The sequence below is a fragment of the Syngnathus leptorhynchus genome, chromosome 22 (genome assembly GCF_054491065.1).
Source record: "Syngnathus leptorhynchus isolate UIUO chromosome 22, UIUO_Slep, whole genome shotgun sequence".
Lineage (NCBI taxonomy): Eukaryota > Metazoa > Chordata > Actinopteri > Syngnathiformes > Syngnathidae > Syngnathus > Syngnathus leptorhynchus.
In genome coordinates, this window is record NC_141216.1 from 5,072,635 (window position 1) to 5,098,706 (window position 26,072).

Genomic DNA, 26,072 nt, shown 5'->3' on the forward strand with positions numbered 1-26,072 from the left:
ATTTATGATAAAGTCATCTCAAATGGAGGCAGACAATGGTCTCGTTGAAGACAATTTTCATGCCTTGGAGCCCCCTGCACTCATCCTTTCAAGCTCTTCTTCATCCCTTCTTCTTGTTGCTGTCAGAACGCATTAGGGCGTTGTTAACAAGCGACTTAAATTAGGATCCCCTGCAGTCCCATCCAGGTGCGGGTAATGAGGTGAGGAGACGCAGAATTGGGCTAAGACCCCCACAGACAAAAAAAAAAAAGAGCACATCACATTTTCCCCTGTTTGTCCAGTGGATGCATAGAAGGGGGGGGGGGGGTGAAAAAAACAACATTGAGCCATGCTTGGATGAGCACTTATACAACGCCTAGACGACAACCGTTTTTTGCACGCAACGGCGTGGATTAATGGAGAGTGGCGAGGAGATTCGCAGACAAGCCTAATGATATGGAAATTGAAGCTGTAAGCTGGCGAGATGCGGCCTCTCAAAGGCATCAGTTAGATGCGAGACACCCCCCCCCCCCCCTTCGCGGCTGATGGGGTGTGATCCGCTATCATCCAAGTGGCCTCCCCACTAAATAGGTGGTCTCCCTCCACTGGAGGTGGAAATGAAGCCCGCCTCACATTCACTCGACTCTCTGCGGTTCCACAGGCCGCAATCCAAGGATGGAACCGCTCGACAAGCGCGTGCACTTCAGTCAAGACGCAAACTTTCCCACCGAAAAAAAAATAGATGATCGATTGGAGTGTAATTTTATTGAATGCAATTTACCTGTGATTCTTTCTCAGGGGTTGATCAGAGACGGCAAGTGGAGCAGAGTCAGCGTAACAGGTTTTTTTTTTTTTTTCTCCATCTCGCTTCATCACTGTCCATCAAGCCAGTGGGACTTATCAGAAACAAGAGAAGCCTTGGCAGAGTGTGGCACCATCACAATTGATAGCCACCTGTCGACACTGAAGTTTTGGAGAGAATTCAGGGAAGAAAAAAAGAATTGATTAACATCTTGCCTTGCTGCATCAGCAGGTTTGCACAATCAGAGTTTACTGTTTAGTAGAGACAAAATTAGACTTTACAGTCTTAATTCAGTTGTATTTAACTTTTAAGTGGAGTTTGCAATTAATCTTCACAACCTGTTAAGTTACCTTTCATGATAAATACATTTTAAATCGTATCATGACGAAGGTTTTCCAAAAAGTTTTTTCTTAAAGCATTTGGACTACTATTCCTTTTTATTTCTTTCTCGTACTGTTGAGACTCGGGGATGGAGCCAAGGGAGCGCGACACCTCTTTGCTGAAGTGGTGCTTTATGTTTCAGGTGAACATGAAAATAAAAAAAATCTCTCGTGTGATTCGATTCCATTGAAGATCTGTTCTGTCAAAAATGTAATTGCAATGAGATCAATCTCCTGACAGAGACGAGCTATACGGGGAAAAAAAAAAAAAGTCTCCTTGGAAACTAATTGGACATACTGGACAAGTTCCAGCATGTTGTTGTGGAGCAGATGGGTCCCCTAGTTGCACCTGGTGCTTTGTCTCCACTTTAAATTGAGCTCGGGCCTTCAAAGCCGCACGTCTCTCCACCAACTCCCAAGCGAGGCGAGGAAAAGACGAGCGTGTCGGCGTCTGACTGACTCGCCCCCTCCCTCTGTGATACATCCTTCATTCTCTCCACAATCCGCTCAAGCAGCTGTCAAGGTGAGGCACTTTTACACGGCGAGCCTCCAATGCCCTTGTCCAATTTCACTTTGGAGTGAAGCTGGGCTGAACGTGCCAATCCCGATATTACCAAACAAATTAAATCACGTTCTTGGATGCAGGCGAGCGGGGAGGGAGAGGGGGAGAGAGGTCGTGCCGAAGATGCTCATTGAGGAGGGCAACGAGCTCCGGGGGTCGAGCGGCGGGTTATTGTTGTCAACCGGGCTCGACAGCTTTCGGCGAGTGCGATCAGGACATAAGCGACGGGGAGGCATTAAGATCGCTCGGTTGCACAGCTGTGAACACGCCATTGTGACCCTGCTACATATGAAGAGCTTAATAAACACAACCAACATGCAGGTCAGCATTTTGGGACTTCTTTGCTGAGACTTGAGAATACTCACAGATGCCCCCCCCCCCCCCTCCCAAAAAAAAAAAAATTACATGTATAAACGTAATAGTGTATTAGGCTGTGCATACTTCGCTGTTCTGAAATCAAATCTGAATTTATGGAACTATGGAAATCCATCTTGTGACTCTGAAAGTAGTGCATAGACATTTTGCTGGCACTATCGAAATGTTGAAAAAAATATATAAAATATTAACATCCATTTAATTTGGGGGTTTTCTTACCGTTACATCTCAGCATTGATTGAGTGAACTTGTTTAAAAAAAAAATGGAATGAAAAATGATATAATACAAATATCCCATGCTTGTTTGTGCCGTGTGCTGTAAAGTAAAATAGAATTATTAGCAACTTACCAACTCTGAAGTAAAATCTTGATTATGCGGCTCTTGCCGATCATTTTCCTTGGCAATCTAAAAAAACCAAAACAGTGTTGTGTAAAGCTTTGTTTCAAATGGCTAACAAGTAAGAAATGACTAATTTGAACAGTATCAGCACATCCTTCAGAAACAATACTCTATTCATTCAAATCTGTCGATGAGCAGATGGCACTTTCCCAGCCGCACCGCATCAATTGCTGAATGTTGACATCTGGCGATTATCTATGCACATCATTTTGTGCCACATTTAACTGGAGAAGGCATAATCAACGTTGAAAGCAAAAGTGAAAGAAATGGGGAGGATTGGCAGAGAATTACAGTCACGGGAAGCAAAACAAAAACGACCATCCCTGTTTCACCTGTCTTGCTATTTTAAGACCATCGTGATCATCGCCGATGCGTTGAAATTTAATGGCCGCTTGCACCCTCCATATGCTTTCTGTCTAAACAATGAGGAAACATATAAGTGACAGTTTACGCACACTTACTTCAGCGCCGTGTCAGCACAACGTGGCCTTCATAATTAATAGAGCCGTTCTTCGCCATACTTTAGCACAGCTGACGATGCCAACTGGCAGCAGTCGAGAGAACTCGATGTAGCTATGGGAGATGGGAGGAAGTTAACAAATTGGTTTAAAATACTTCAGGAAAAAGTTCAGGAACAAAAAAAATACCGTCGACAATTTGCGACATAACCGGGATTGATTGGAAAGATCATCGGGCAAGCAGATCAAAAGCTCTTAATGAATTAAATGAATGCAAACTGGTTTTAATTAGCATCCTGGCTTACTTTTAAAAAATAATTTGGAAAAGAACTAACTAAATGAATAAGTACATATAAGCAGCAGAGAAGAAAAAAATAACAGCCTCCTGTTTCACAGAAGTAGAAAAGTGTCTTTTTAATTGGAAAGGGACTTCTGTTTGATTCATTTAAATGAAGATAATTTGGAAATAATTACTCCATCTATTCTAAGTAGCTAGTTTATTGTCGTTAAATAGGCTTGAGTAGAGGAGTATCAAATGTTCTGCTGCTACGTGAATACAAATTTCCATAACTTTCTCGATCCATTTAAAAGGCTCGAGAACAAATTGCACTTTTTTTTTTTCCTGCTACCGAGACATAAAGTGACTTTGATTGCTGCATCCCACTTGGGCAATTAAAAATTGGAATAGCAGATTTGACACACAAACACTCCTCCAAGTAAAAATGTCATTAGAAATCCTAATGGGACTCCATTGGCGAGCGACAAAACAAATCTTCCGCTTTTGGATATGAGACGAGCCCCTTCCTGGAATGCAGATAAACACATCGTTGTCATTTGATTAATACGGTTTGTTTACACGAGGACACCAAACAGAATTGTGCACGCCTCCCGCTGCGCAACAAGGCCTAAAACAATAAACCGTCGGATGCCGGCTGTGACGACTGAAGAGTCAGATGATTGAATTATTGGAATAAAAACATTATATCGCTCAAGTAGCCCTATTTGGGTTTTATTTTTGCAGATTTGGAATGAAATGCAGGACAAACAATAATATTAAAATTCTTTGTGAGTTGATTTTTGTGGGAGGAAAAAAACAAGGCACAAAATGTGTTCTTGCACTTGTACTTACTGTTGGTTTGATGTTCAGCCATTTTGAGTCATCCTCGAAAGGCAATTTTTATTCATGAGAGCTATGGAAGGAAAAGCAAAAAAGAAATATTTGACAAAAAGTGATTTATTTTTCCAACCATTGTTGTAGGGCTTGATATGACATGAATTGAGAAATCTATTCTGAAAAATGAAAGAGCACATTTTACATGTATTTTTTCATACTTACAAACTTTGTCATAGATGAAAAATTGCTGGGTGCAATTAGTGTGGCTGAAAGAAAAAAGGAAAAACATACAAGCCTTGGCTAAATTCTTCAATAATAGATTTGAAATCTCGAAAACCTTTTATGGAAAAAAAAAAGGTACAAAGAAATGACACGGAACAATTTAGTCATAATCCCACTCACTAATAGAAAACGATTCCTATGGTACTTACGGTTGAAGAATGATGATAGCAGCGTCATGCTTTAGGAATATTTATATTCAGGGCTTGATTGAAAGAGGAGATATTTATTAAAAGTGTGAAATATAAGCACTTAGGACATTTTTTTGTAACTTTATTTTTACTTACCGTTCTATTTTGTCCATCAGCTAAAGCTAGCCGCCCTTTTGCGCATCCTGGTCGCACAGGTGTTTCAAAACAATAATTAAAAATCTATATTTGAGGGCGTGTTTGAAATTTACCTCCGTCGCACCTTTAGCATCAATTCCTGCACGCATCCAACACTTGCGCACTTTGCGGTTCTATTGCGGCGCAAATCAGTTCACCCGCACTCCGTTTTTCATGCACTCTTAATACGGGGAAAGGTAAATTTGCGCAACGCTGAGTTTACGAACGATCAAATTAAATCAACGCTCTTTCGGAGAAATATTCCCCAACGCGCCCTATCTGCCCCTCCTTGTCATGCACTACCTGTTTTTTATTTGATTTAGTTTTTATTATAATTATTTTGACTTCTCCTAATTCTGACCTACTTCAGTGACTTTTTTTTTTTAATTTATCAATAATAACAACAGACTTTCACCTTATAATTGAATCTGTCAAGTATAAAAAAAAAAAAAATTAAAAAATGGCTCCAATGTTAGAAATTGCTCCCAAGTGGAACTGAGACCTTAATAGCTTGTGGATCAGAGAAAAGTAATATTCGCTGATGTAAATATGTTCAAGCAAAAAGGATGCAAGTGTGTGGTTTGCTGGAGACCTAAGTTGTGTTTATGGGCGCAGGGGGGCCATCTGACAGTCCGTGTAAGTCAAGTGAGGGCGGCCTGCTGAGAGATCTAAAGGCGAACATTCATCAGGCAGCAGGGGAGGAGGGGGGAAAAAAAAAAAATAAAAAAAAATGCCTCAACGCACTTCGACAGGGCTTTCTAAGCAAGGGGGAGGCAATGACCCCCAAGGTTATTGTAGCGATGAGTGCAACGCCTCTCCATAACAGTCGAGGGGATGCGGGATGACGGCAATCAACTTGGGAAATGTTGGGGAGCGTTTTTTTGTGTGCAGTCATTTCACAGTGTGAGTTATGATCACAATAACATCCAGGAGTGTGTCCTTCAGGGCGATTATGACGGCGACAAAGTGATACGGGGAGGGATTGAGGCACAGATGGCGATTACCCGTTATTATTGCTCTTTTATAACCCAACTTCAAGAAACTAGGAAGAGAACTAATTGCAGAAAAGTTTTTTTTTTTTATGATGAAACTAAATGGAAAAGGAGAGAGTAGAATTAAAAAATAGCATTTTATTCAAACAAAATGCTTACCTACAAGAGCGGCACGATGGGCTTCTGTAACAAAAATAAAAGCTTGACACAGTAAATGAAATTTGTAATTGCTCATAACTGTTTTTCCTTAAAACCATGTTGTAGTTCAAAATCTGTAACAAAATGATTCAGATACAAAAATAAATACACAAAGGATTATACAAAGTGGCCCATTCAGCATGATCATAAAAAGTCATTTTAGCATTTATTCAAGATGAACCTTTTTCCCCCCAACCTAAGTAAAAGACTGGCACGTCGTCTTTTTTTTTTTTTTTTTTTTTTTTAGAGCCAAGGATGCCACGCAGGGTCCATGCGACATAAATTGTCCAAGCTGTTTGCGGCAGCCACCAAAGTGTTGACTTTACTCTCGCCTCCCTCGAACTGCGCCAGGTTGTGTAGGCGGGTCATGATGGCAGTGACGGCTTTCTGGACCAGCGACACCAGCTGCTGAGAGTCCATGTTCTCTGGCTGGCCAGCCGGCGACAGTGGCATGGACGTGTCCTCCTGGGTTTTCTTGTGCCAAGCGATGATTTCATCACGCAGGACAGCCTTCAGGATACCATCCACCTGGCAGAAAGCAAAGACGTCAGCTTTGAGGTAAAAAAACAAAACCCAAAAAAACAAAAACAAATGTTTACTTGTAAAGTCCGACGGAATATTTCCAACCATTCTTTAGTGGTTTGACTTGTTTGATTTGGATCTCGAACCAATGACCTCTAGCTGACCATGGCCCATTTTTAGAGTGCCTTTCAAGTCTCTCAAAATTTGACAACAGTAAGAATATTTTGAGGCGTTACCATAAGTGTGGCTGCGAGCCGCCCACATTCCAGCCAAATTCCGAGCTAATTCGATAACCGTGCGGGGTTTATCTCAAAGTCATCATTATGTGTCTGAGAATGCTGTTTACATGGGCACAATGCGCCAATCTGGAAGGAAGCGTTATCCTTGGCTGTGTGTTTTAAGAGGAAAACAAAATAATAAAAAAAAAAAAGCCAATGTCAAACAAACACATAAAGCAGACTCCAATTTAAGGTAGGGAGAGCTGCGTGCGCTGTTAGCAGTTCATTATGGTGACCAAGACTTAAAATACACAACCAGTTCAACCACAACAGCAATAATCATCACCTAACTAGGTACACAGTGTTGGCTTATGCTTCCGCTTGGTTGCTATGCTTGTTTATTTGGCCACATCCCCGGAGACGGCGGGAGCCTTGACGGGTCTGCGTTCTTGTGTTCCTGCGTGTTAGCATGTGAAGCTCTTGGTTTCCCTCCGTAAGCTTCAGCAAAAGCGGCCACATGGCCGTGGTTACCGCCCCGCTGGGTTATGTGGACTAAAACGCAACCTGCTGCTTATTCATTGCGCTGACTTTGTTTAAAACAAACGTTTGGTCAAGACTCTAAAAGGTGCTGAAGAAGCATTTGGGTCGACTATAAAAGGCATAAAATAGCAACAAACAAACAAAACAAAACAAAATAGAGGGGGCACCGACCTTGAAGTTGGGTTGAGCGAAACACCGCGCCACAGCGATCATGGAGGCGGTGAGCGGTCCAGAAACGCCGATGGTGGTCAGGAACTCGGAGATGTTCGGCGTCAGGCGGAAAGGAACCGGTCGGTTGGCGTCTAGGTCGCCCGTGGCGTCGTTGATGTCGAAGCGGAAGTACGAGACGTTGAGCTTGCCGGTGTCCTGCGAGCGAGAGCAAGGCGTCAGCCGTATTGCGCGACACTCCCGGGGGTCGATATTGAGTGAGTTGCCCGTCAACCTTGAGCTGATAGAACACTTTAGGTAAAGGCTGGCTGACAAAAACAGGCTGCGAGCTGTTATTGATCAGTCCTCTCAGACACAGTAACACGTCAAACTATCCGTCGCTGAACATCTATAATCCTCATTTCGCTTTCGCTACCTTCCCGCTCGGACTTTTAATACGTACGAGTTTGCATTCGTGAGCGAGGAGCCGCCATTCCGCTCATAAGCTCCCTTTATACGAAAGGGGCGAGCAGCTCTGACAGCTTTACGGCCATCATGCAATTCCCTGCAGCTCGTGCTGTCTGCTCCGCCAGGCCCCCGTGGCGAGCCTCGGGGGCGGTGGGCAGAGAAAGCCTCCCCCTGCAGCGTGTTCTGGTCAGACTGCAGACAGTGATCAGAAGACTAAAATCAGCATGCTAGTGACCGGTTTCATTTGAAGTGCCTGCCGGGAAATGAGATACAGGCCTGAAAAGTGCTCATAGTTCCTTGACCTTAAAAAAAAAAAAAAAAAAAACTGGACGCCTGCAATATGTCAATTAAGTCTTGCTGACAAAAGCGATGGCATTCATGCATTGATGAACTCCACAAGGGCGGGGCACAAATATGTGGCGGTGATGTCCTGTCCTTGCAAACTCCAGCTTGGCGCACACTCCGCACCGTAATCCCCCCCCCCTCGTGTGTCTAATGGGATCTGCCGAATGGAACAGGCAGAGTAGGGGCTTAATACCGGCGCTTAGCTGCCCGAAGGAACGCCTGTCAGCAAAGGGCGATTAGGATCAGAGGGGCGGGGCGGCTGACTGACACAATCATCTTTAATAATGACTTGGGGGAGAAAAAAAAAAAAGCTGGCTGAGGACCTTGAGTAGGGACTGAGAAGCAGATGCGCTCACACACACACACACACACACACACACACACACACACACACACACACACACACACACACACACACACACACACACACACACACACACACACACACACACACACACACACACACACACACACACACACACACACACACACACACACACACACACACACACACACACACACACACACACACACACACACACACACACACACACGCAGCCTCTTCAAATTGAAACATCTTCCGAGCGTTGGCGCGCGGAGGGACCGCGTTGAACGTTCTGTCAAAACATCCGCCGCATTTATAGCGGCTGTTGACTGATAGACGTTAATGTGAATGTCGCAGGGGAGGAGACGGACGGACGGACGGATGAGTCATGAAGACCGATACGGAGGAGGTTAATGGTCATCTCGCCGCATCGACACAAATGTGCGGCTGTCTATTAAATGAAGGTGCATGAAGCCTGCGTGCCCTTGAAAAAAAAAGTCGCAGTGGGTGACTCATCAATTTCACCGATTCATTTGTGAATATTACTGAGAACTGACGCAAATCCCTAAAGGGGGACGGGGAGCTATATTCGATTTGAACAATTGATGTAAATTTGTTTTTTTGTTTTTTTTAGGAAAGTGCGAATGATACATTACCTGAGCTATCTGCAGCATCTCCGGGTTGAGCCGATTCAAGTGGAGCATGAACTCAGCCAGGCCGATGAGAGCCAGCTGGATGGTGAACATTTTGCGGAAGGTCCAGTAGTCGGTGGCGTTGGGGAAAGTGTGGAGGGCCCATTCCTTGAGCATGCTGCGTGGCACCATGTTGCCCTGGACCTCCTTCAGGATGTCTCGTAGGACCTGGTGGTCAACAAAGGTTACGCACGGTCCAGAGGAGACCTAGCGTGATTCTCCCTCCGTACCTGATGGCTGGCCTGCGTGCCTCGGGCTTGTACGGTGGCCAAGCGATCGTAATATCTGGAAATAGGGTTGTCGTGTTCGATTCCCTTCTTGGCACAACGCTGCTTGTAGATTTCGACCAGTGAGAGAGACGAAGGGTTGTCTTCCACTAGCCGCATCTGAGGGGACACCGCCACCACTCTCGGCACTAGAAAAAGAAAAAAAAAAAAAAAAAGAGATGAGTATGAATACTTCAAATGCAGCCTAGCCCTGGAACTGAAATATTTTCGAGCTGACAATGAACCCGTCAGTCTAAACCGAGAAGGCTGCGGGTTGAACCGCGCAGTCAAAACCAAACCTAAACATTTAAAACACTAGCCTCGCTTGATTGAAGGAATTGGCTTGGAACCGACGGCTGAATTCCGTATCCTTACTTGCCCCTTAAACAAACCAATCAAGAGCATAAATGGAGAGTAGGCAAACATCTGAGCGGAGGCGAACCACAGGGGGGGGGGGGGGGGGACGGTGTGGGAGGACAGAGCGGAAATGAAATTGTGTGTGCCGTGCTTGAGGCAGACGGCCAGAAAAAGAAATGAGTGGAGTGCGGCGTTCCTGATATCCCAAAAATGTTGACTTAGAACGACCACAATAGCAAAGCTTATTTTTCTTAGCATGTCTATGGCATTTGTCATTGCTTATTAGCACAGAGCTAACTTATGATCCGAACTTTGTGACCCCTACCGGTAAAGAAGAGGTGCCTTTTGGTGGTCTCCTTTCTCTTCTCCAGACAAGGGTTGAGGAGTCGAAGGAGCTGCAGAACCCTCTCCTCGCGTCGGGATTCGGTCAGGCAGGCGTCGTTCATCACCAGGTAAGGGTAGATCTTGCCGTTGTGCCCGCGAATGTAGAGACGGCGTGCTGCCGTATTGTGCTTCTGGACAATCTCCACTCTCGGCATGAACCTGAAGAGAGGAACCGTGAGCAAATCACATGATCATATTTTCTGGATATGGAAAATAATACGGGAGTGGAATTTTCCAGTGCTAGTCACCTGGCAATTTTGATGTAGTAGTGTGTCGGTTTGGGCATGAGGAACTCCCCGGGGATCTCCACCTCTGCAGTCTGAGCGGAGAAATTGCTGAGGAAGCGGCATTTCTCCTCAATGAGGAAGAACTTGGGCAGCTGCTTGGTCTTAGCCTCCAGGATCTTGATCCATTTCTTGAGCTTGGAGATCAGATTGTGAAGTTTCATGGAGCCTGGCACGCTAAAGTCAAAGTCTGGCGGGAGCGGAAGACAAACAAAAACAAGACGTTAGCCCTCAAGTGAGACAACAAACAGCAACTGATGTTTACCCAGAGGCTTCTTAACACCTAACGGTGAGCACGAGGCCTCGGTGACCTTGAGAATATGAAAAGCTCCATTGGAGCTGATCTCAGCTGCCAACAGTACACGGCTGGAACACGAGTGGGCAGCTCCCAGGTGTGCTTGTGCATGTGTGACCGTTAACCTTCCCCGGAGCTGCGAACCCCCCGAGCTGTTACTAAAAACGTAAGCCCTCTTCCACATTAAAATAAGTAAATCAATAAAAAATAAAATAAATAATTGTTTTTAAAAAAATCTAGAATTTTATGTATAATTAATAATACTAATTTATACTAATAATTTATAATAATAATTGAGGAAACACTACAGGAAGCACAAGGTTTGACCTAAAATCCCCTTCAGGAGGTTGAGACATCATTAAATCAGAGCTACCAAAAAATATAAGAGTGTTAAAGTATTAAATTGCACGCAGCATGTTTTGATGAGCTGTAATCAGCAACAATGAAGAAGGAGGCGAAGCGGAGATTCGCAAAGCCCTTCTGGATGGGAGGTGAAGACTACGTACGTCTAGCTTCCCCATTTGAGGCTTTGCCAGTTCGAACAAATCCATGACAACCGCAAAGCCGTGCCGTTTCAAAATCTGTTCAATCTCTGTCAAAGTGAGAACACCTAATACTTTTTTAAATGAGCCTTTATAAAATTGGAGATGAAAATGTTCTTTTTGCATTGGCCCATTTTGTTGCCTGCAATTCACCTGCAGCGGTAAAATTGCTACGGTTCGGAGAAATTGCTACAATTTATAGCAGCTACAAAGCAACGCAGTAAATATTCAATCTCAGACCAGATACAAAGCGAGCACTTAAGTTGACTCCTCTAACAAGCGGCGGCAGACTCCCCTCCCCCGGGAGGCTGGCAAAGTGACGAGGGCGAGAACGTTGAACAGCTTGCTCTATGACCCGTGTTCTTAAGCCAATTCTGGTTCCATCTGCCCATCTGACGCCAACATCCATCATTATGCATGTTCACTTCAAGGGGGTCAATATGGCACCAAACATGTCAACAACAAAAAAAAAGTTAGTAAAGCTGACAATTGGTACCTGGAGGGAAATGAAACGGTCATAGAAGCCAGACACATTAATAGCAGGTGCAAAAGCAATATGCGCCGTAACGCTTCTCCTACCCGAACACACAGAATTTGAATAAACAGAAATATTACGCAATTCCCCCCCCTCCTCCTAGAAAAGCGGCTGTGACAAAAGTCTGCCGTTCAGATCCCTGACTAAAACAGCAACTCATGCAAATAACGTTTGCCGTAATTGGATTTGAATGCCTCCCTGCTGCCAGATGTTATATATGCTCACATAAAGCCATATTTTCCGGCCCACAAACCCCGTGAAAAGCAAGTGAGCCACTAGCACGGCGCGGGGAGCTTGGCGGCTCAGCCGTTCTGTAAACCCTTTTTGTTCCGCTTTGGCGAAGGCTCGGGCACGGCCGTGGGGACAGCTGGGTAGCGATGGTGGACGGGGGCCGGCTGGCGGCGAGGCGGGATGATGTCTGGCTGCGTGAGCACAGCTGGCGCCGCAACATCTGGCCAGATTTAGCGGCGCTCGCGTCGTCGTTCGGTGGTCGCCACGCGAGACGAACAACGGGAACCAACCTGTCGTGAACTGGCCCTTCATCTTCTGGAAAACCGGGTCCTGGGCCGTAGCTTGGGCGCGGCGGGCCAGCGACTCCGAGGCGGCGCTGGAGAACATGGTGGACACGTTGGAAACGTTCTCCAAGCCCACGCCAAAGGTGCTGACTAGTTTCTTGACAAAGTTGAGCGTGTGCGGTGTGATCTTGGCGTCGGACACGGCACCGCTCTTCTCGAAGGCCACCGAGTAGCACTTGGCCAGGCCTTGTTGGAGCTGCCTCAAAACCTGCATCGACCAAAGGAACCCGTGTTCACACCCCCCCAAAAAAATCATACAGTATAAACAAATATTTTTTTTCTTCTCACCTCTTCATGCCAGTTCTCCCTGAACCACACCATCTGGTCCACGATCCCCTCCAGGGAGGACAGGAGGGTGGGGTGGAGTTCACGCTGCATGTGCATGATTCGGCTACAGCGCCACATTGGGGCCGTGGCCCTAATGGGTCCAGGGTCCGAGGCCCCCGAGTGAGACTGGGACCCCACCGAAGCAGGCTGCTGTTGCCCTGAAGCATCTAAGGATGCAAATGTTTTTGATTACAATATATCAAAACAAATGAGGAGAATCATCTCATTTCCACCACGTTGTGGTTCTTACCGCTTTTGTAGCGCTCCCTTTGCTCGATCTTGAGCGTCAGGTAAAGGGTGCGGATGGGGAAGTAGACAGCCTGAGGGTAGACTCGTCCCACCTGCCGGATAAAAAGGGAGGGTCACGTATTACATTTCAAGGACCCCCCCCAACCCCCCGGATAGCAAATGGAGGCAGGCAGAGGTGTGTGTGTGTGTGTGTGTGTGTGTGTGAGTGCCAAAAACGAGATCACACTGATACAGCCAGCCTGCCCCTGCTGTAACAGAGCGAGTCTTTGAAGCTGTGTGTCAAAGGAGTTGGAATGCAAAACCGAATGCGAGTGATGATGAGATTGACCTTTCCCCCCCCCAAAAAAAAAAAAAATCACTGACAACATTGGCTATAGCGAAATACTGATTTCATCGATTTTCACCGATTACTTGTAGTTTGTCAAAATAACTTCTATAAAAACGTTTTTTTTTTTTTAAAGGCTAGAAAAGATTGTTTTGTTGTCGTCATGAAATAATAAAATAGAAATCGAAAAGAGAACAAGGACGGAAATAGCAAGGAGGCGACGAAGCAGACAGAGGAAGAGGAAAATGGAGGTGGCATCTAAAAGCAGCATTAAAGATGAAAGAGACGGGGCAAAAGGACGGAACGACAGATCAGCACGCAAATGGGAAGTTAAGACTTCTTCTACGTGGCAGAAGGGCAGAAGGCTGAACGCTTAACAAGAAAAAAAAAAAAAAAAAGGCTTGGGAGGGTGTACGAGCGGGGCTGCCGAAATTCGCTCTTAACTTCTGATTCATCTCGCCACCTAGCCCCCGGGCGCGTTCTGCCTCACCTTCATCAATTTTTCAACATACGTTTTTCAAACATCCGCGCAGCTAAGAAAAAAATTCTAAATAATTCAGGAAAATGACCGCTGTAAAGCCGCCCGCCATGCATTAAAACAGGATTTTTTTCTTTTTAGAAGCTGTGAAGTGAACCGTGCTCACCTTTTACTAATCGATCATTACAAAATGGATCTATACGGGAATTGTCACTGGCATGACGACGTTGGTTCAAAAGTAACAAACCCTCATCTTTTTTGTTTTTTTTTCTTCCTCAAACGGTCCGAACAATATCCCCTCCGTCTCCTCTTTGAAGATTGTCCTCGCGCAAAAAAAAAAAAAAAAAAAAAAACTCCATTAACCATACGCAAATTAGTCCTTGCATTAATTACTCTGCTCTTGCAATGTGGATGCGTACAATTTTGTAATCATTTCATGTGCAAAGAATTTAAAATCCAATTCGCTGGGGTCGAGTGGGAGCCAATAAATGGGGTGTCAAAGTGGAAGTGGGGGGGGGGGGGCTAAATGCTTAATTTGCTAAATAGAATGCAGGCAAGAAAGAGATCGCTTGAATGCGGTTAATTCATCGCTGTTAGGAAGTCGCCGATGAAAACTGAAATGCATGAGCCAGATGTGCTGGACTGGATGAATGGAATGAAACAAGAAGACCAAAATAGTTCATCAGTGGCATCGACCCAACATTTGGACAAAATGTTGTTGCGACCACTGAAGATCATTATGATTAATAAACGATTTTCAAAGAGAATATACACACCTGGCTTATTAGATTGAGCAACGGTTTGCCTTCGGATCCAACCAAGCAGGTCAGCAGCTGCGGTATCCATGCCAACCACTGGATGGGCGGGACTCCGATGCAGTACTTGTCCACCGCGTTTGCCAGAGTGTCCTTGTCATCGAAACTTAGAAGCCACAAAACCTACAAAGAAAATACAAGAAGGCTTTGAAATCTGATAATAGATGGACAGTCTAATTTTTTTTTTTTTTTTTTTTGATAATATTTTATATAACTCAATCAGGGTGGTCTTTGGATCATCAGTCAGACTGGCTCTGCACAGCAGGAGGGGAAGTTTGCAGAGCGAGGCAAAGATCCTTCTGGCTGATCGTTACAGCCGTAAATGATGAGACGACGTGGGAGGCCATTTCTATGCCGTGCCTCATTATGGAGAAGATATTACCGACCCCCCCGCTCTCCTCCTCCGTATTTTCGACCAAGTTACAGATTGCACATAATTGCTGGTAATGAGCGGTCAACTGGCTGCATCCATCAGCGAAGGTGGTGTCGCCGCAACCACGTGGTCATAGCATTTCGAGCTAGTAGCAGCGGCGATCATGCTCTTGAATTCATCCATACACGAGGAGCATTCACGTATCGAAGCAATTGTGAAGGAGCTGCGATGAACGTGCTGAGGTGTGTCTGTAAGTCGGCGCGATGCTTGTTAGCGAGAAGTCCGTCTCATTACCTCCCCACATAGGGTTCGCTCGACTGGCGAGTGCGATAGCATTAGTCTGACTCTTTGAAAAAGGTCTGCCCGAGCGGGAGGGTGGGGGGTGGGAGATTGGAGTGTCAAGGGAGGCCATTAGACCGTCGGCGTCCGTGTAAGAGGATTCCACTCCACCATTGATCTGCCGTGGGAACCCATCCACAGCGACTGCCGCTGGACTGTGAGCAATCAAATTACGACTGAGGCTGAGGGTGGAATAAAATGTGTTTGGGCCCATCACAACCAATAATGTATGGGGCCGGATGGGGTCTAGAGACGGGGGGAATTAACAATGACCCTATTTGGAAAAAAAAAAAAAAAAAAAAAGGTCTAATGGAGAGAGGCGCTCCCGCAGGTGCACAGGCATGGTTGCTCATGCTCATATCAACTCGTAAATCTACAAACTCGTGGCTAGGGCTAGCGTCGGAGGAAATCAGAGATCAGCCTCCATGAATGAATCAATCATTCACGTGTGCGGGCTGCTAATATATGACATTCGCTTCTTTCCGTGAGTGAAGACGAAATAATTCATGCGCACTGTCCTAATAAATATAAAATATATATATAAATATAGAATATATAAATAATAGAATATACAAGTATACCTAAAAAATAAAACATGATAATACAAATAAAATAAAACATGATAATGTATGAATATAAAATATAAATAAATGAATATATATAATAGAAATGAGGCTCGCTCACCTTTGCCAGGTATTTGCGAGATTTGCTTTCGTTTTGGTGGCGACAAGCGTGAAGGTAGCAGGTGATAGCGGAGACTCCTAAATGGAGCTGCCGATCCTTGACAAAGATGTTCTCCAAATAGTCACCCCACATGGCCCACGCCTTCACCAACACGTCGTGCATCTGGACAGCGGCTGAAAAGGCCTTGTTGGCCTCTTCTGACCTGCAATGACAAGAAGATGGAGATGTGGTTTGGGGGGGGGGAAAAAAAAAAAGCTAAAATGTCATATTCTGATTTCACTTTTTTCCTCCTCTTGGCTCTCAGTCTAGTAGTCACACTTTCCAGTCCTGCAAATTCAGTGTGGCACACTTAAGGTAAATGACAGGTGCAATGTGGCAGGAGTGCCATTTATGCTGACAGGGGAATTTATTTGGAGTCATCGGTTCTCGTCACACCGTGCAGCTTTTAACCGCTTGGCATGCGGCCTGAATAACTTTTACACATTTCGACGTTTGATGAATAAACAAGGCACGAGGCGGACGCGTTCCTGCCGTCACAAGAGACAGACAAGGCCTGTCAATAAAAAAAAGCTTCGGTGAGCGGGATGTGAATAGAGCTTCCAAAGTACTTATACACAACAAAATGTCTCCCAAGACAATCAATTAAAATGTGTTCTTATGAAAGGCATTTTGGCATGTGATTAAGAAACGGGAGCTTGATTGCTTTGGGAGTCGGAGCCAAGGACCCTCTCGTAATGCGTCATGGAGTTACTGCTGCCACTTTGCTAGCGTTAAAAATACATTAAATATTTCTTCCGGCACCCGACGGATTGTCAAATTTTTGACATCCGTTAAATTGAATGATCCCCAAATCTTTTAGCACACACGTAAACACATCCCGCCACGTGAAATATCTCCGACGTAACCACCACGCCGCTGTTAATCCTCCCGTAGTTAAGCGAATTCATGATTGCAAATGAACCCCCGCCGCTGAGGTGGAGGTAAATTTTGCTGATCGCGGAGATTCTTGAAAATTGCCTCTGGTTAATTATTGAGCTGCGTATCCATTTAATAAGGCTTGCTCAATTTGTCTTTCACCCCTCAGGATAGCCTGTCATGTCAAAAATGACGTGGGACGTGAAGGTGAGTGCGATGGGCGCCAAAGTTGCCAAGTGTCATCCATCCATACTTGTTGATCTGAGCCAGGAACATGCCCTTGAGGGCGTAGAACTCAGCCGTCATCTCCTTCGTAAAGTACTTCAGGTTGGTAGACTCGATCACCTCTAAACCCTGAAAGATATCGAGAAAAAATATATAGATATTTCTCAGAGGTGATCATTAAGACGTAAGGAAGGCAAGCTTCCATTATCGTGAGCGTCTGATTAGTTGTCCCCAGTGCGCAGCAGTGACAAACGGCGTGTAGAAAGTACGAGCCAGAAGATTTGGAGGAGGAGAAAGAGAGAGAGAGAGAGAGAGGAGGGGTTCTTCTGCCACTTTTAATAGCTTGTGGTGCACTGAACCACTTCTATTAATCAGAGCTATTAAGTCAGTAGGCTTAAGTGTAATCCCTTGAGATAGAAACCTTTGCCTTCAAATCTTGGTGTAATAACATGTCAGCAAAAGCTACCGCAAATATATATATTTTTTGGATTAAAAATTAATTAATTAAAACAAAATTCTACATATTATATGGTGTGTATATGTAGAGAGAGATATTTAAAAACTATATTTGTAATTTTTCTGACAGATGATTCAGTTCAGTTGCTGCTTTGAGCAGTAAATTTAGCATGTGATCAAATGTCAGCTCAACGGCAACTGAGCGCTAAAGCAAATTCAATTTGAATGATTTAAATTCGAGTGGACCCGGTTGCTGTATTTTCATGGCACGTAATTACCATATATTGTTCCAATAAAATATTTCATGAGACAGCTGCCGGAGTTTCTGTCCTATGGCTGCTCCATGTGTGTATTTTTTGTGCATGTAAAATGACTTTCCCCTCTGAGGGGACAATAAAGTAATCTTCCTCTTTCTATAATATAGAAACAATTCTGAGGTTAAACCAAGCGTTGCATTGCCGGAATAACCTTTCAGAGATTATCATGTTGATATAAAGAAAAAAAAAAAAAAAAAGAAAATCACATATAAGGATGAAAATGCATTTACTGCAGATACATTTACATGTCAATTCAAGTAAACAAATTTGAAATTCTCACCTGCATGCATTCGTTCTTGCCCATGACGCCCGCTAGCTGTAAATAGCATTTAACCTGCTGTCTGATCTTCTGGAAGCAGTCCACAATGGGTACTGTCGGGATGGTGTGGATACGACTTAGGATGTCCAGAGCAACGTTCACCAAACCCTGTGAAGAGGTAAAAGATGATATGAATGAAATATGGAAAAAAAAATGTTTCCAAGCTTAGAATGACTCACCTGTTTGCGTCCAATCTTGCCGTATTGAATGATAGCAGATGCTGATGCGTGAACTCCCAACATGGCATTGTTGTTGTTTGGATCGTGCTGTGTATTCGTCTCGTAGGCTGTCACTATGGCTACAGAGAAGCGAGAAAACAGTCATAAAAAAAAAAAAAAAAGCTGTCTGTATTTATTATACAGGTACCATCATTGAAGAGGAGCGCGATGCACTGGGGGACATAAAAATATTGCACAGCAAATGGGGCATGGCAATGGATTTTATCAAGAAAATTCTATTTCACTACAGCAGAAGTTTCAAGGCTGTCATGTATAAATGGAGTGGATTTTATTGCCACTCTGGAGCAGAACCAAGGAAAGACACAGAGGGGGGGGGGGGGGGAGTTTATGAGTGGATTCATGTATGAGCTACATTAGAGACAAGTGCCAAAAAAAAAAAAAATCATCATACCTTGGTAGTGATGCTGGCGCCACATGAAAATGCTGCTCCAGTGCGACAGGTCATCGGACACAATGGGAAGTCTGTTCCTCCACGTTTTGACCACAGTCTTCATGTCATGGAGGCTGGTGTTGCGGCCCAGGTTGGTCGGCTGTAGCCCGGCGTTAATTTGAGCCGCTTCTTGTAACTCTATAATCTGTTGTGCCGCCTGGTGAGACGTGGTCCAAAAACGAGAAGGAGACGAGGGGGGGGGGGGGGGGGGGGTTAAAAAATGACAAGTAAGCTATTGTATCTCATTCTGTGAAAAGAAGCCTCATTGATTGGCCCAAAGCTGCTTTGTGAAAGTGTAATCAATCATTCCATTATAACTACGCATCAATCAATATTAGCGCCGGCTCTCCCGATCGATGTGAGCTGGTGATCATCCATTGATTGCCAGACGCCACTGGGAGGGCTGGATTTGATGATAACTTGCTTTTTGAGCCTTTCTGTTATTTGCCGAGTCGGGCTTTCTCAAGCCAAACTGGATGTGGGACATAAAGTTTGGAATGGAGATTTACAGCTGGCTGCTCAGATGCCTGCCGAGAAATGAATAGCTTGTTTTTTCCCCGAGCTGGACGTGCCACACGCACACACACAAGTGTGTGTGTGTGTGTGTGTGTGTGTGTGTGTGTGTGTGTGTGTGTGTGTGTGTGTGTGTGTGTGTGTGTAAAGAACAACAAAGAAGGTAATCACCCAATTTGCATTCCACTTTTCTAAGGACAAATGCGGCAAGTAAGAGATGAGCTGAAAGATTACCTTTTAAGCGGGCGAGCTAAATAAATTGGGTAATATAATATTTATTCACAATTATCAGTTGATATCAGTTGATGGCCCGCTTCTAACCTTCGTTTGCGGTTGTGCTATTCATCATGTAAATGTAATTTTGCCGCAGGTATTTAATCAAATGCTATCTTAAGGCAGGGAAGTAATTACGGCTAAACTAACTCTTCTTTTCACCTCTCGCAGCGTTTCATCGTCCTTAAACTCCATCACCCTGTTTTCTCTTCTTCGCCCATCCTCCCTTTTTCATCTATTTTAATCTCTTGTGGAGGAACTAAAGAGGCTTAAAGATCCCCCCCCCCCCCTTTGCGCATCATCTATTCATCTAACTCAATTTTGCAAAATGGAATGAGGAGAGGAGATAGAAGCCGTTATCGACGTTACTGATGGTCTGTATGATTTGCTCCCCAAAAAAAAACGTCCATACCTGAAGCAGTGGCGTGTGCACGTGTGAAACGATATGAGGCAACCTTCGCCACTCCCGGATGGCGAGACTGGACGCCATCTCCACCAGTCGCTCGATGAAGTTGAGCTGCTGCTCCTCAGGGTGGCAGATGGCTAGGTAGCCGCGGTGCATGTTCACCTTCCAGGCCATCTCCTTGGGACAACTCAACTCCACCTGGAGATGAATATGAAAACAGTCTTTGAATGCGTTCAAATTGATATTATGTTTGTGGTTTTATTTTTTTTATTGAAGCAGGTGAATACTTCGAAGTAGAGTTGGAATATAATTTTCGCTTTCCAAAAAAACAATTGGTCGGCTATATTGCCATCTCAAGCAAAACAGAACAAACAATTTTAAACGTAACAAGGGAAAAAGTAATTAACTCAGCGTTTTCTACTAAACAATAACATGTTTTCCAATTCATATTGTGCCTCAGGAGCTTTTTTTTTTTTTTTTTTACTTCAAACTAATCAACCTGGCTTTGACATGCCGGTAGCAGAACGGGCTCTGCTATTGATTAAAAATGCTGAGTTGATTAGTGCAAAACAAATAGGAACCCCAGGGGGGAGCGGTGGGGGCTTCAAGTCCAACCTGCGTTTAAACCCAAAGAAGAATATGAAGACAACTCCACCCAAAGAAGAATATGAAGACAACTCCAAGTGGTGGACAAGGGCAGGAAGCACGGCTGTGTATTTGCATTGGCACTTGAGAAAATTACAGTGATTGGTCAGAGCGGTTATCGGAGGTGACGCTTGATGAATGTCCCCGAGACAGGCACGGCCTTATCAAGAGCCGGTTAATTGAATTCAGCCGGTCATTTTTGGAATCCGCTTCGGAGCTCACGAGGAAAGCTTCCCTTCTCTACACGCCGTAAAACAAATCAGCCCACAGCAGATGCCCGGGGTAATTATTCACACGGCGAGATGTCGTAAATATTCGAAGGGGCAAATGGAGCGAGGGAGGAAGAAGAGCGGGTAAATGGGCAAACGAGCGTCTTTACTTGAACGAGTTAAAATTGCTAACGGTGGGACGGAAAGGATCAGAGCAAGAAGAAGGTGATGAAGTGGACTTGGTGTTGCCGTCGAGACAATTTAATTAGGTGTCGCCTTAGGACACGGCGGGCGGCTCAATGGATTGGTTCCAAGTCTCCTTGAAAGAGCAAAGTAGGATTATTTGTTATACGTCAGGTACTATCACACACTTTCCATCCGTCCGTGCTTCCCCCTTAGCAAACGTGCCGCCGATAAATTAACGCCGCTTTACGGCCGTCTCTCTCTCTCTCTCTCGCACACACGCCCTGGAGGTTGCGAAGCGACCGGCCGGACCTTGCTTCCCCGCCTCGGCGTGAGGTCTTGGCGGGATATAAAACATTGCAGTCAATTCCGGGAATCAAATGAAAGAAAAAGTGGAATTGAGTCTCCGGTTGAGCGAGTTCAAACCTGAAGGTTCCGCACCATCTGTGATGTTCTTCGTGGGGACTTTTGATTACGCTTCTTTGCCGTGCCCGTTTTCTGTCAGGCTTTTTCATTTCCTTGAAAAGCGAGCGCCTGGTTGTACGTGTGAATGCAAAGGTGTGCGGAGTCAAGTGAGCTAATTTGACACGGTGACTGTTTTCTCCTCACCTGCACTAGAGCTTCCTTCATGGCAGCCCAATTGGAAACCCTCCAAGCACACTCCAGCACTAAATAAGGATTGGAATGGGCTTTAGATTGGCCGTATTCTGTCAAAGGTTCCCACTGGTTCAATTCCTTCGAACAGCTGGAGAGGGAGCAAACAAAAGAAAATGGTGACTCCACAAACACTTTGTGCCTCACAATGCAAATAAAATCTTAAATAGTCATAAAAAAAAACAAAATCTGATGGAAGAGAATCATTCGGTTCAGAAGGGAGAACTAGACTGTGTCAAGCTATTTTCGTGAAGTTGTTTCACTGAGATGGCTCATAAAATCTGACATTTCCCCGACATCAGTAATACAACTTTGTATGAAAATTGTGCTGAAGTAAAACTGAGGGAAGGTGCCGTACAAAATAAAATAAAAAATGCAATAACTTCATTGTGGATTATCTTGACTGCTCTTTGGGGGGAATGACGAAACAAATTACCGTATCCAGTGGTCTTCCCACAGCTGGTACTCGGGGAATATGGCGGGAGACACGTTGCTCCTCTCGTGTTCTTTTCGAGCTTTCTCCATCGCTTTCTCGTAGCTTTCCTGAGCCTACGGACCCATTTAGATGCGTTTAAAAGAAAAAAAAAAAAGGAAAAACAGACTCCTTCACCTCAACTTACCTGTTCAAAGAAGCCATGTTGCTCGTAGGCAATGCCTGTGGCGGTTTCGGGGAACTTGCATCGCTTCTGCCACAGCCCCGCCCACATGTCCTCTTCTTGGAGGAGAGAGTACAGTTCTGCCAGGGAGTCCAAAATCTCCTACAAAAAAAACAAACATTTTTTATTCCAGATTTTTTTTTTTAAAGATGCGTCACCATGATGGACAATCAACACTTCACCTGTTGAGGTGGCGTGATGCTCTCCTGCTCGTAAACTTCTGCACTTTGCTTGGGTTTGGTGTGGAGACTGAGACCCTTTTCGAAGGCCTGCTGCTCCAGCATGAGAGTGGAGCGCAGCCACAGGTTATGCGTCTTGCCCAAGTACTTGAGTACGCAGGGACGGATGGGAATCGGGGGTACGCATTGAGACATGGCCTCCACAAAGCAGTTCAAGGCACTGGGCTGACAATCTCGCTGGGCTTGGTGGCTTCCGCTACATAAGAAGGGACTCATTTCTCCAGATAATGCCTGCAGAGGTCAATAAAAATGTGGGTCAATGAACACCCACAAAATATTGAGTTTTAAAACGCCTTGATGGTCACTTCAAACAATATCGTAATAATGAGGAGCAATCGACAAGCAAATGAATTTTTCAACAAGCGACACGAAATCCGACGGCAGATAAAGAGCCCTCGCTTCCACCGCGACGCGTTCTGGTCTCGTGCGATAAAAAGCCAACGCGGCCATCGGACTTGGAAGTGTGTCATCATTCAAATTCTCATGACTGCATCATCTCTGAAACTGAAGAGCTCAATCACTTCAAATCAAGGCCTTTCAACCTCTACTCCAGATTCATTTGGTTATTAGTTCAGCTCATCAAAGCTTTCCCTTTCCCCAGCTTCTCATTTCCATATTTGGCATAAATGAATCCTCCCTCATTAAGTTGAGAAGGCAAAAAAAGAAGGTCATATTTGTGTAATCGTTTTGGGATTTTTGGTGCTACTCACATGCTGCTGCCTGTCTGATAGAATCTTCCAAAGACGAGGAAAGAGTTGCACCCAGGATCTCTCGGCCAAAGGTGTGGCGATGTGACACAGTTGGACAAGAGCGTTGAGCAGCGCGCCGGTCTAGCAAAAAAATGAAATGAAAAATGAAAACCAAATATTCTCATCGTTTCCAAACTATTGCTCGCTCACTACCTTGACTTCCCGTAAAGAGTCGAGGAACTTGTCGTGGCGATTGGTTAGCATGTGCAGCTGGTTGCCGGCGTCTCTCTCCGTCTGGTCTTTCGTCTTTGGAAGAGCGGTTTGGTCACCCGGCGCTAATTCGATATCAATCTCCACATCCTGGCAAGAGAGGAAATGGTAAAGGCGTTCACTTTGCACTAATGTGTGAGAGGGAAGATGTGAGAAGAAAAGCGATGCTTTCATCTCCCCGGGAGGAGAGTATGTTGCACGCTGCTAATGGGATAATGTGCTAATTGATGTGAGACGGTGCTTCACGTATGCGCCCTACCTCCTCCTTGGTCTCGCTCGTCTCCCTCTCCCGCGGCTCCTGCTTGACGTGCGTGGCCATGGCGAAAGCGGCGCGATCGTGGCTGTCGGCCAGGTTGATGACGTTCGTGATAGACGGAAGCATGAATCCCTGGCAGCTGGTGCCGATAACGGTATTGCGTTCGCACACCGCCAGCAGCAGCTAACGAGAAAATGCAAATGAGACCACGACCGGGTTGCGATTTGAGTCGGTAACGCCTTGGGATTTGCTGACTCGGCACGTTGCCGAGAAAGACGGCTTACCTCGATACATTGCTTGATCCAGAAGTGGCTCCCCATTGCCTCCCAGTTCTGAGAACAACAGATGTAGAGGAGCCTCTCGTAGACTCGTCGCTTCATGGAGGCGTCAAACACCTCGAAGAACTTGGCTCGGATCAGCGGCTGAGTGCAGCGAAGTCCGGAGAGAAACGCCGGCTCCAACTTTGAAGTGATGTCACTTCCTGACAGTGTTTCATCCCTGGATGGCGACAAGGATGAAATATTTACTGATGAACTTGTGACTTGTCTCTAAGGGCCTTTTACATGATAGACCCATTTGTACTGGAGAAAAAAAAAAATAGTTTGCAATTATTTTGTTCCGTATAGATAAAAGGAACCCAAAAAAAAAAAACACAGACAAGGCTCCAACAGCTGGACGTGGCTTCTATTGACGCCACGCTTGATCCAACATTGTTCGGGCACAGCTGCTTTATTATCCATCCCAATATCATTACTGGCTGTCAATCATAGCTTTACCGCTCATTTGAAATCTCCTGACACAAAGAGCAGATGGGGCGGAAAAGGCGAGGTGGGTGCATTTGCCTGATTAAAATTCGAATGGGCGTCAGTCACGGCCAAAAGATGACAGTTGATGACGATGGGATAAAATGGCGAGCTCTGGCGGTTAACACGGCTCTTCGTGTCATTTTTTTTTTTTTCCTTGCCCGACCTTCCATCCTTTATGATGAGACGGATGCAAGGGCGGCTGAGCAGCCGTGGCACGGCCGCTTGGCCATATGATGAATAGCGGTAATTACCTGTAGACGTAATTAACGAGGTCCAGGAACTGGCCGTTTAACTCCAGCTCATCGGGGAAACGCTTCTCGATGTAGGTCATCATCTTAACCAACAAGATGGACTTCTCGCGAATATTGGGCATCTAGAAGGAGGAGGCGGAGTGTTACTTTGTCTCAATCCGTGTCTCTCTTACTCCTTTGTCTTACCTGATTGGCGGCCATAGGCGAATTATTTTTCACCCACTCTTCCACAATCTTGACCACGGCACGGAGAATTTTGGGATCGGCCGACTTCTCGATCAGCGAGGTGAGAATGACCTGAATAAAGTTCTTCCTCATCTCCATGCTCATGACGGAGAGTCTCGTCTTGACCAGGTCGAGGCTCAGCATGACCAGTTCGCTGGTCACTGTGAAAAAAAAAAAGACGAGGGTTAGCTAAAATCTACGGCGAGGCTTGACAAAGTCGTCGTTTACCGGTGCTGTTCTCGGTAGCTGTTTGGTTCGCTTGCTGGGGGCTCAGGTGCTCGCGCACCATCTTCTGCAGCGAGCGCATGAACACCGAGATGAGACGATCGATGTAGCTGGCATTGTAACTGCAGGCTGATTTGAGGATCATCAGTGTGCCTGGAAAACAAACAATGAGTCAAGCGCTGTGAATTACAATACAAACAAAAAAAGACCAACACACTCCCACACGGTCACTTTTTTTTTTTTTTTTTCTCCTCGGCTTGATTATTTTTTTTTTTTTATTGCAACGCGACGGTTCCATGGTGTCACAGTATGAGTAAGCCCGACGCCCCCAAAACAATTCCGCCGCCGTTGCTACTGCTCCCTGGAGCAAATGTTGGAATGTCAGCCTTCCCAGCCAAATGGATACATTACTACACTACCTCCGTGACATAAAGAGACCAAAGGCTTTTTATTGACCACAACTGCAAGTTCGGGGAAATGTGACACATCGCTCATAGCTTTTTTTTTTGCCTCTATAAAGGTGGAAAAAAAAAAAAAAAAAGTCAGTGCGAGTCTAACTTACCAAAGAGCTGTGTGGGGTTGGTTTTGCTCGTGGCTTTTTCATAGTTGTTAAGTCCCTCATAGATGACCTTGCCTACGGCTGCATACAAACACTCCAGCTCTTCATACTTTGATGCCACGTTGGATGTGCCTGGAATGAGATAAGGCGGTTTTCACTTTC

General features: G+C 45.1%; 1 protein-coding gene and 1 long non-coding RNA gene across 3 annotated transcripts in view; both read right to left on the bottom strand.

The window, feature by feature from the left end:
* Positions 1-3,091: 3,091 nt before the first annotated feature.
* Positions 3,092-4,731, bottom strand: LOC147039583 (uncharacterized). The gene is made up of 5 exons (XR_015063366.1): positions 4,637-4,731; positions 4,502-4,554; positions 4,293-4,336; positions 4,086-4,146; positions 3,092-3,760 (listed from the first exon to the last, which is right to left on the bottom strand). It is a non-coding gene; the product is annotated as an uncharacterized LOC147039583 (long non-coding RNA).
* Positions 4,732-5,785: 1,054 nt separating this feature from the next.
* Positions 5,786-26,072, bottom strand: part of trrap (transformation/transcription domain-associated protein) — a 40,567-nt gene continuing 20,280 nt past the window's right edge. For both annotated transcript variants that reach the window (XM_085903369.1, XM_085903370.1), the window contains exons 45-72: positions 25,914-26,042; positions 25,355-25,504; positions 25,088-25,287; positions 24,902-25,023; positions 24,129-24,342; positions 23,848-24,027; positions 23,532-23,678; positions 23,340-23,459; positions 22,573-22,860; positions 22,355-22,492; positions 22,171-22,283; positions 21,690-21,825; positions 20,050-20,241; positions 18,813-19,008; positions 18,362-18,480; positions 18,144-18,290; positions 17,119-17,219; positions 15,951-16,152; positions 14,516-14,677; positions 12,938-13,028; positions 12,649-12,854; positions 12,307-12,568; positions 10,378-10,603; positions 10,071-10,288; positions 9,353-9,537; positions 9,087-9,290; positions 7,317-7,511; positions 5,786-6,393 (exon numbers count right to left, since the gene is read on the bottom strand). In XM_085903369.1, coding sequence (XP_085759495.1) covers positions 6,109-6,393; positions 7,317-7,511; positions 9,087-9,290; positions 9,353-9,537; positions 10,071-10,288; positions 10,378-10,603; positions 12,307-12,568; positions 12,649-12,854; positions 12,938-13,028; positions 14,516-14,677; positions 15,951-16,152; positions 17,119-17,219; positions 18,144-18,290; positions 18,362-18,480; positions 18,813-19,008; positions 20,050-20,241; positions 21,690-21,825; positions 22,171-22,283; positions 22,355-22,492; positions 22,573-22,860; positions 23,340-23,459; positions 23,532-23,678; positions 23,848-24,027; positions 24,129-24,342; positions 24,902-25,023; positions 25,088-25,287; positions 25,355-25,504; positions 25,914-26,042 — 4,928 coding nt within the window. In that variant the 3' untranslated portion in view covers positions 5,786-6,108. The remainder of the gene's footprint in view (positions 6,394-7,316; positions 7,512-9,086; positions 9,291-9,352; positions 9,538-10,070; positions 10,289-10,377; positions 10,604-12,306; positions 12,569-12,648; positions 12,855-12,937; positions 13,029-14,515; positions 14,678-15,950; positions 16,153-17,118; positions 17,220-18,143; positions 18,291-18,361; positions 18,481-18,812; positions 19,009-20,049; positions 20,242-21,689; positions 21,826-22,170; positions 22,284-22,354; positions 22,493-22,572; positions 22,861-23,339; positions 23,460-23,531; positions 23,679-23,847; positions 24,028-24,128; positions 24,343-24,901; positions 25,024-25,087; positions 25,288-25,354; positions 25,505-25,913; positions 26,043-26,072) is intronic.